The 10,941-nt window shown below is 38.5% G+C and overlaps 1 protein-coding gene across 1 annotated transcript; it reads right to left on the reverse strand.

Moving 5' to 3' along the window:
• Positions 1-2,855: 2,855 nt before the first annotated feature.
• On the reverse strand, positions 2,856-7,644 carry myod1 (myogenic differentiation 1). The gene is made up of 3 exons (XM_038706745.1): positions 6,253-7,644; positions 5,094-5,175; positions 2,856-4,608 (listed from the first exon to the last, which is right to left on the reverse strand). Exons 1-3 carry the CDS (start codon positions 6,841-6,843, stop codon positions 4,388-4,390), a joined length of 894 nt encoding a protein of 297 aa, XP_038562673.1. The 5' UTR covers positions 6,844-7,644; the 3' UTR covers positions 2,856-4,387.
• Positions 7,645-10,941: the final 3,297 nt, after the last annotated feature.

Consider the following 10,941-nt stretch of genomic DNA (forward strand, 5'->3'; position numbering starts at 1 on the left):
TCCTTGTAAGATCTTTTATCATATCACAGTGGGACAGGTGTAAATAATAAAATGATGTCAAAAGTTCTCGAACACCCTAACCCTGGAACTGGGGAACCAAGGAATGACTTGTGTCAAAGTTTTCATCCAAATATATAGCACAACTTTTACCAAAAAGAAATGATTCCAAACTGCTGTTTCGTGAATATTAGGAGTTGCTTGATGGAGATAAACAGCTGCGGAGCTATTTCTCAAGTCAGGTGCCAAAATATTGCAGAAGAAATGGACACAGCAAGTCGATGTCAGCTCCAGTCAAAACTCAAACGACGAAAAACACGATGGTAATCAGATCTGTTAGTTTCAGGTACAATTTCAATGTGAGGAAGGTTACAGCCTCCTCATCCCTGCAGACACATCTGATGTTTTCTGCTCTTCACTTTGTGCACACATGCACTCTTTTGTGCTCTGTTTCCATTTTCTCTTTATTGATGTACCAACATTTCAACCACAGCCAAGCATGCAAATGCACTTAACTGTCATGGGTCAATGGTCAAAACCTGGATATGAACGAGGCTATTGTTAATGTGAACACCTTCTCACCAGCCTGTCCTCATCTGAAAAATATTTATAGGTCAATTATGCAGCTTATTACGACTCATATTTACATCTTTTGTTAGGCTGCAAGTGGCTGAAGAAGTCAGGAGACAAGTATAAAGAGCAACAAAGTCCATGCAAGGAGGTGGATGGATGAGTCCAGTAAACTCAGGAGACTGAGGTTTGACTCCGAGTGAAAGAAAGTCAAAGTTGACACAGTAGATACTTCACCAACACACCTGTTTTCTAAGCATAAACACGCAAAACGCGATGCTTTAATCTGCTCAGTCTCTCCTCCACTGCAGCACGGCGCTAGTTCAGCTGACAGCTTATTGCTTGTTGTTGGTGGTTGAACTGTTTGGCTTAGTTTGCCTGTCCTTTAAAACATGGCACATTATAAACTCAGCTGCCGGAGACAGATCAGCCCTCCTCTCTACCAGCAGCGGAGGAGGACATTCTGTTGTGAAACCAGTTGCTGCTCTAGAAAAAACATTTAGTTAATAAAAAAATTAAATTTTATTTTCAAAGACAATTATTTAACAAGAAATGGGACTGATAAGACCATCGATAAAGAAATTAACCAATAAGGAGTACCAATACATGTCTGTCTGATTCCTTTACATCGTTTACCACATGTTAAACATCACGTGACATACATAACGCAGCCTGCTTAAAGTCCTAGGCCTACTTGTCGTTTTGGGGAACGGTCTACGGATATATGTTGTTTAGGGACAGTTGACAATCAACTTATTTTGTCGTTTAGGTGTGAGGACGTGTTGCAGCTCAAAATGTCTTCTGTGCAAAAGGTGATGTTGAGAGGTAAACACGTTTTCTGTCTAAATAAGATTCCCTCATTTTTTGTGTTTTGACAGCATAAACAGAAGTATGTTGATGAATCAATATATCATGAAGAACAGGGTGAAATGTTTTCAGTGTGTTTGATTTTGAAAGAACGAAAGCTTGATAGAGGCAGAAATACCTGCAGTTCTTCTCTACGATCACATGATGGCGCTGCTGCTCCTTGAGCCTGAGACCAGAGAGTCAATCTGTCCAGGTTGATTTGTTCTGTATTTATTCAGCAGTTTGTTTACAGCTTGTTGTTGTGTTTCTGTCACTATGGTACTATTTGCAAAAGTATGTGGCAATATTTCTCTCATTTCTCTTCATTTGTCATTTTAATGTCATTTTGAATGACATTAAAATGACTTTTTTGCTTTTAATTGTTTGTCTTGGATTAAGTGGTGGTGGTGATACAATGACTTTTCTCATTTGCTTTAACGGCCCAAAACACTTTCAAAACATGAAAACGTGCACCAAAAGCAAATATTTCCTACAAACAACTACTACTACTTGTGGTCAAATTAACATATTATTTCAATCAGTAATTACACAATGGACAAGAAAATACAAAATACAGCTATCAATGTGAACCAGTTCCACCTTATTTTGTGCTAAATGCCTGTGCCAGTTGATAATTTACATAGTTAAAGTATGTGCCAAAAAAGGCTAGCAAGCATATCACAGCATGAATTGTATTGATTTTCACGAGGATGATTTTGCTAGAGATTACTGCACCCGCACTTGTCACACTTTTTATACACATCTTTTATAAAGATAAGGCTGCTCCATGCCCATGAACTGTTGTGTAAGACCTGTAGTAAGTACCTAGATAAATTCGGACATTCATTATGTTACAGTTTTCATACTTCATTCCTTCTTCAACAAAGAACCAATAAAGAAATTCACCCAAAATCAGAAATACTCAAACAAACCATCAGATTTGTCCAAGTCATTCTTTTTTCCCAGGCAACTTTTCAAACTCAGAAATGCTAAATACTGTAAATAATTATAAAATAAACATAAAAGAATTTTAAGGGTTGAAATCACCAATAAATAAATACTCAGAACTTTATTTAGTCCAGTCGGGCCCCTCGGCCTCTGCCGCTCCTTGCATGCCTTTGGCCTCTTTGATCCATGCTTGCAAATAGCAACACATCTTTTTATAGACAGGTGAGGACTGATTGCTGGTTGAAGAGTTGCACGAAGGAGTTTTAACACATGTGTAATAAAGATTCATAAGTATGCAAGTAATTTCAATCTGCTGTGAATAGATGTTTCTCCTTCTTGTTCAACACAGTTAATCGAATGAAAAAAGCTAAAGCAATTCAAGATCATTGAGTCTTAATAATTAAATGTTTAAAAAACCTACAGTTACTAAATATCTGTTCAGCTAAAAATAAACTTTGCGTTTAAATGTTCTGGGGTTTTTAAGTTTTGGGGGCTTTTTTTTGTGCAAAACATTATATATTTCCTTGTAGCTTTTACCCAAAAAAATGTACCATTGTTATCCCGAATAAAATGATCCCAAGGCCTAAATAAAAAGTTATTCATAAAAAAAGAAAATTAAAAAGCGCAGTCATTGTTTTGTATAAATAAGCAGGTTAATTTATTTTCAATAGACTGTCACTCAGTTTTCAGATGTATAAATATAAAGTTTAACATTTTCACAACAAACAAAAGCACGTACAGACAGAAACATTAAATACATAATTAATACTTTCAGTTGGAACAAATCAGCTCTTATTTACATAATATGTACAGAAACAATATGGTCCTCCGCTGCAGTGAATGATAAATGAAATAACTTTTTCTCTATTTTTAGTATGACTTGGACAGGAAGTCACTACAGTACTCCCACAGTTGTATATGAGTCTGTGGCTTCTGTTGTTTAATACTGCAGTGTTTCTACAGAAATTGTTAAGTTTTTATATATCACAGGATTATTGTCTTTTTTTCCTGAGGGAATTGAACAGCTGGGGCTCTTAAGGACTTCAGATGGACAAAAAGTGGAGGAATGTAAATGGATGTTTTGGTTTTTTGGCCTCCGTCCTTCATCAAATAGACATTAAAGTAAGAAAGGAAGAAAAATCCATCTGAATGACTCAGCTGAAGCTTAAATATGTTTTCATAACTTAAAACAAATTTTAAAAAGTACAGCAAGAACTGAACTCATCAGAAAATTCTGTTTTTCAAAAAAAAAAAAAAACGTTGCAAAAACTACATTTCCCAGCATTCAGGGGCTCAAACATACTGAACTGTGGAAGGTCATTCATGCCAAGACAATTTATTTCATGTGTAGAAATTTTTGGAATGATCAAATCAACATCAAGGTCCAAATTATGATTTTGAGTTTTACATTCATTTTCATTTGTTGTTTCCACCATTTTATCAGTTTCCCTGAATGGGATAAACAAAATGTTTCCCCTTTTGTTTAAAATTACAAATTCAAAATTTTAAATTATGACATTTAAAATATCACATAGTTTTTGTATATACTTTATATATTTTTATTTAAAACATTTATTATTTGTCGCTGATACACTAAGAATATGGATTTTTAAACAATCCTTATTTTACAATTAAGACTTAATATTAAGATATAAACTTTGTGTTGTTCTTCTTCTTCTTAACTGGAGCCCCAAGTACTAGCACATTTCCAAAGTTTGACTGTATCTCATGGTCTTCATCAGAACATGGAGTTTGCACAGTAACTATAAAATCTATAAAATTTGAAGTCCATGTATTGATGAAGTCTGTGCGATGCGTTTGAGAGCTCAGTAAAAGGCCAGTAAGTAAGATGTTTCTTTAAACTGACACACTCTCAAAAGCTCAGGAGTGATCTTTCACACTGAATTTAGTTTTTCTGGCAGGAATGACCTTCCATACAAGGAAATAAAAAGAGGTGTGGACGGATGTTAAAAAAAAAAAACTTCTGTGATGTGTGTCAGGATGGTAAAGTCCCAGTTGTGAAGGTCTATAGGACTTGATAGATCACGTTCGGGTCCTGGCTGGCGGTCGGTGAGGGGAGCTGGACTGGCCCGGGAGCTGCGGCCTCACCGGCCTGGTCTGTTGGAGGGGACTCGGGGCCATCGGCAGCTGGAAGCAGGCTGCTGTTGTCTGTAGAGATCCGCTCCACAATGCTGGACAGACAGTCCAGACTGGAGACCACCGAGCTCCGGTCACTTTTCAGACCGCCTGCATGAAACCAAACATCAGAGTTAATAATTAAATTATTGACTTGTTAAACTACAAAATGATCTGAAAAAACAGTCGGGACACTTTCAAAAGACACCAAAAGGAACTGAAAATCTTATTGGTCCTTGGTTTGGTTTTATTTTAAATTAGTTTAATCAAATAAAAGTGTTGTTTATCTCTGGGTTAAACTAATGAGATGTTTTCATAAAGATTGTTTTGCTGATAATATATAAAATAACTAGGCTACTTAAAACGTAGTTCTTTTTATACAAAATATTTTATTTATAATTGACAGTTTAAAAAAACACTTAATTTTATTGTTTTATTGCTGCTTTTATTGCTTGTCCTGTTTGTCTTTCCCTGCTAAATGTCTTTTGTTTTACTACCGGGGACGAAAAAAAGTCTGTTTGTTTGTAGCCTAATTGGCCTGTTAGCTGCTAATATCATCGTAAATTGTATTATTAAAGTCTTTTCAGGTTTCTTACCGTTTGGAGTCTCTGAGAAATAAGAGCTTCTGTCATAACTTCCTCTTCTGTTTGAGTGACAGGTCGGGCCGTTAAAATCCGTCTGCAGAGGGAAAAAAAATTTATAAAGAAATTAGATTTTTACAACACGGAAATGCTTAAAATGAGCCACATTATCATGCTCCTATTAGTTTTAGAGAAACACTGCAGCTTAAATGTTGCAGCAATATGATCAAAACATCAAAAGTAAAGAAAATAATTGAAACTGTAGAAAATGCCAGATATTTTAAATAAATTCACAACACACTACTAGACTGTGTCTTATAGAAATTCAACTTTTTTTTAAAAATAAAATGTTTTATTTTTATTAATTACTGCGGACCAACAAAGTACAATCATATCAAAAAATGACAGAAAACTACAGAACTATCAAGTGTCACAAAACGAAATTATACATCTTATTATTATGCTGATTTGTTTCAACACATTCGTTAAATTCCAGATATTTGTTCGATCTATATGTCGCGACTCAACGTTGTGTCGCATGTTTTTACGTTTCAAAAACCGCAACTGATTCTTAAAACATAAACCACGTCCTGTTTTAAAATATTAATAAATCAGCTCATTATTTATTTAGGTCAGAACTCTTGTGATGAAAGGAACTACAAAAAACGAGGATGATGCAGCGCGGAAAGGTTCTTTCCCCGAGAAAAAACTTGTATTCGACCTGCTTAGTAGTTTTTTCTTTTCATTCTGAGAATTAACAGGCCTACAGATAATTACAATTAAATTCAAAGTCTGCAACTTTAGCTCTTCTGCTTGGAGGTGTAAAATTGTTTGGACACAAAAACAGACTTTACATGAAATGAGAGAAGAAAAGAGTTAAATGTGGCCCAACAATAGAAACAAAAAAAGCTTAATAGGTGAAGTTTAGTTTCCTGTGTTTAAAATGTTGCATCGGAAATTGTTAAAATCAGAATTTGAATTGCAGTCGTCATCATCACTCATTAAACAAAACCAAAGTAAATCAAATAAATCAATTTACATTAAATCAAATGAAGTGAAATATAAACGTGCGTAAAGACGCACTGGAGAGACGCGACCAAAGCGCACAGCCAGACTCTTCTCCACGGACCCCCCCCTCTTGCCCTCTTTAACACCTGTCAGTCCCTGAACTCACCATGCCGTCGGAGCAGTTGGAGCGGGGGCTGGAGGCGTCTGAGTCCCCGCTGTAGTGCTCCAGCACCGGGTAGAAGCCGTCGTCCTGCCCGCCGCGCAGCAGGGCCTGCAGGGACTCGATGTAGCTGATGGCGTTGCGCAGGATCTCCACTTTGGGCAGCCGCTGGTTGGGGTTGGCCGACGTGCAGCGCTTCAGGGTCTCGAAGGCGTCGTTCACCTTGCTTAGTCGCCGGCGTTCCCGCAGCGTGGCCGCCTTCCGCCGATCTGCGTTGGTGGTCTTCCGCTTGCAGGCCTTGCAGGCCCAGAGCAGGCAGCGGCCCGCCTGGTGATGCCCGCTGGGGGCGCGGACGTGCTCGTCGTCCTCCCCCTCTGCGTGGTGATGGAGATGCAGGAGGGAGGACGGGGAGGAGGAAGAGGAGGAGGAAGGGGAGGGTGAGGCCGAAGAGGAGGAGTCGTCCGGCTTCAGTAGGCCCACATGGACCAGCCGCGGGTCCAGGTCCTCGAAGAAGTGCATGTCGCTGGTGTTAAAGCAGGGGTCGTCATAGAAATCATCAGCGGCAGGGATGGGGAAAGAGATATCCGACAGCTCCATGGTTCAGTCCCAAACACACCAAACAAGACAAATCCAGCGAAAGAGGCCAAAACAAAAACTGTTAACAGGAAAGAAGAAGAAGAAAGAAGAAGGGAACAGGAGAGGAGAGGAACTCAGATGTGAAGCAGTGTTTTCGGGGGAATGTAGAGTCCTGTCACAAACTGTTCTGTCCTCAGCTGTTGACCAGGATCTCCTTATACCTGGGACATTCGCAGTGGGCGGGGTCAGGACGGTGATGACCACTGATGTCCACTGATGTCTGACCAATCAGCTGGCAGCAGGAGGGGTTTACAACTTCACGGTAATTAGTGTACAATTACCCGTAACAGAGCAGTAACAGCAGGATAATATGCTGCTGCACACATGAGGGGAGGGTACACTTGAAGAAATATCAGGATATTTTTTAGTTTTTGTCTTTTCTATTGCCTTTTCTTTTATTCATTATGTTCTGTGCAAGTTACTTGTTGACTAATAACATTTTAATGTAAAGTACACAATGAAAAATGGTATTTGAATGCAATTGTCTTGGCTTGCAATATTTGACCGATTTGAAAGAGAATAATTAAATATATTGATTTATATAATTACGAATCACTGAGGAAAAAATGAATTAAAAAGAAAGAAGGACTTAAAATTAAACAAATGTACAAAAAACAAATACACTGAAGTGACAATAAAACGATACATAAACCTGAAAAGAATAAAGGGGTGGAAACAAATAAATTCCAAATACAGTTAAAATAAAAGTATAAGTATAAGGGAACGAAATTTCACATTTATTTGGATTTATATTTATGTACAGTTGTAACTTAAGCAGGTTTTCCTCCTTCATAAAGGCCTATTGGCTGTGATGTTGTCGCAGCTGAAGTTCCTTCAGGGATGGAAATCAGGTCCAGATGAAAAGTAAAAATAAAATTAAAAAGCTGAAAATGAATGAAGTCAACTGAAACCCAAAACATCCTGATAATACCCCACACGCACGCACACGCACGCACACGCACGCACACTTGAAAATAAAACGAATCAACTAGAAATACTAGAAATGAAACGAATCAACAGACGTGTGTCACATCCAAAGTTAGCAGAAAAGACTTCACACTGCGCTCAAATTTCACTTGAGCCAGAACACCTTTTTTAAGAGTGTAAATACTGCATGAAAGTGTGAACCGAGTAATCAAGTTAAATGTCATTGCGTTTATTTTTAGTTTGCAGTCGGAACAGATTCACTGACCTCCTCCCCTCTGCCTGTAACCCTCCTCCCCCCCTTCGACTGCCACCACCACCGCCGCGACTTCATCCAGAAACTTTAAAATGCAGATTATTGATTTTCACAGAACAGAGGTTCACGTCGGTGTAGTGCAGCTGCAGTAACACCAGCTGCTGCAGCTGGATGGCGCTGCAGAGCAGAGATCCTGCAGCAAACTGTTTCTGCACCACCAGTGTCCTGCAATACCTGTTCTCTTCCCCCGAGCTCTGTCTTGCAGGCTGTGAACTATCTACCCACCAACCTCTGTCAGTCAAACGTGACAGATGGTTAGAAGCTGTACTACGTGGACGCTTTAAGTGTTTGAGAAAATATTCAAACCCTCTACTCAAAGGATTATCACTGTCACTACAAAAATTATTGACATGTCTTTTAATGCAGGACCTAATCCTATAGGCAACAACCAAATACAACTTGTTATTGTTTTTTGCTGCTATTAAAGGTTTGTGTATTGCTACGTGATTAATGTTTCTAGTTAAACACACTTAAACGTCTAAAACCCTAAAATTATGCAGTAAAGTAAATTTTTAAAATTCCTTAAATACACTGATTTTGACCCATGTATCATTTTTTACATCATTTTCACAGTGCTGGTGTAGAGAGAGACAAAAGACAAATCTGCTAAATAATTTTTCTAACCTTAACTTTTATTACATTACATTGTAGAATAACACAAACCAAACCTAAACAAACGATCTACAAACTATTTCATACAACTGTCAATGGCTTCTCCTTAACAGGGGATCTCTGTCTGGCCAATAAAAAGCCAACAAAACAAGAAAATGATATGTGGTTAATAAGAAATAACAAGATAAAAGTTTTACAACTTGCTTCATTTCCATTTAGGAAATATTCAACCCTGTTTCTCTGAATTCTCTGAATATTTTCGCAATATTATGTGCTGTTTATTTTAAAAGGCCTAAATTCTCCGCAATCTTGCGTTAAGAAATGTTCCCTTAGAACTGATTTACAATTTTCTCACGAATTTTGGTACAAAGCGTTGAGCCGCGAGCCACCGAGCCTTCGGCGGATGCTGCTTTTATATCCAATCATGACACCTCACCTGTCTCCAATCAGCCTGCTTATTGTGAAGTCTTCCAAACAGGTGTGACTTATATTCTGTGAACTTTTCAATCGTATATTAAGTAACTTTTCTGGAAATGGTAAGGTAAAGGAACGCCGGGCTACCAACTCCAGATCTCTGCTAGTGGCACTGACTGGAGAACCTGACATGTTTTTGAAGCGGGAGGAAACCCAAGCAGACATGGGGAGAAAAATTCAAATTCTAACTCCTGGATGACCGAGTTTCGAAGAGCTTTGCTGTGAGGCCAGCGCTATCCCCTGGACCACCACGCCTTAGTTTGAACATCCCACATGCCTTGTTGTTTCTCTGTAAATAAGGAGTAAAAAAAGCACACAGCTCGTTGTTGCTGTGTAATTATATGGGCACCCACTCTATCCACTGTATGGGATAACAGTGGATAGAGTGGGTGTCTTTTTCTAGTAGGTTATTTCTTATTTCACCATTTTAATTCGACTTCATTCTCCGCTTTGTTTTAAAGTCAGTATTTGAACCACACACACCTGCACCTCTGATCTCTCTCTCTCCAAACACATCTGCCCGCCTCTTCCTGTTTCACTCTCCCTGTATGTCTTCTCCGCTGACTTTCTCCATTCAGCTCTGTTTACCAGCACTGTACCCTGTAGGTACCCAGCATTTTCAGTATAATGGTTACAGATTGCAAACCAAAATGAGAGCAGACGATCAAATAGTTGCATTTGGTGTTACAGCATGACATTTCATACAGTTTCTCTTCTTTGAAATAACTATGAATGCTTATGAATTATTTTTTTGCGGGCTGTGTGTCTGCAGGTTCTGTGTTGTTGTCCAGTCGGTGTTTTCAGGCCAAAATGGCAGCAGTGCTACCGAAGCAGCATCTAGCAGCAGTTGCCAAAAAAGCCCCAGTTTTTACTCTTTGTTTTAATGCCCTTGCAGCTGGTCAGCAGCTGGCATATCTCAACCAGTAAGCCAACTTTGCCTTTTAGCGTTACTATGCAGAATCCCTCACAGAGCGGCTTCTGAAAATAAAAAGAGTACAGAAATGAGTTGTCTAAGCAATATTACAGCAAAAATGGACGACATGACAGCTCCCCAAAAGTGAAACCAAAACATTTCCTTTTCTGATAAGTTTGGGTTTAATTAGTTATTTCATACTGACATGACAACTCAAACACCGATTACTACTGCGCAGACTCTGGCTCCAAATGACGTCACCAGTGCAAGATGGTAGCGCCCGTATCTGGAATATTTTGGCTTCATTTTTGTACAGTGGGAGGAAGTAGAGACACGTCGCCCATCTTTATTTACAGTCTATGGCCGGGTCAGCAAAACTACAAAATCAATTCATTACAATGCAAACTTTGCAATCAGTGGATTCATTTGTACAGGGAAGTAAATCTACTATTTCTGTTCATTTTTCATTAAATTTGTGTGTCAAAAATAAAGGAAACTATCATTAATTGTGTCTCAACGTCATCTAATTTTATATAAATTGCTCCTCAAGAAATGCACAGCTGTAAGTACTACAGTCATTGTGTCAAGATGCAAAGAATATCCGTTATAAACAACCAGCAAAAAGCTTTCAACCGCGAACATTTCTGCATTTAATTTATTGAAGCATTTACTAAAGCAGCACAGCAACGTGAAACTTGTAGAAAGAAACTCTGGCGGCTTCTGCCAGAGATGCCTGGACTCATCGGGAGAGAACGGTGTTAAGCAACATAACGTTTTGTAAAAGCACTGAATATAATACATGTGCAGGAAAAACCATAGT

This window comes from Micropterus salmoides, unplaced genomic scaffold (assembly GCF_014851395.1).
Source record: "Micropterus salmoides isolate LMB-PRFRI ecotype aquatic unplaced genomic scaffold, ASM1485139v1 Ms_hic_scaffold_8, whole genome shotgun sequence".
NCBI classification, from domain to species: Eukaryota; Metazoa; Chordata; class Actinopteri; order Centrarchiformes; family Centrarchidae; genus Micropterus; species Micropterus salmoides.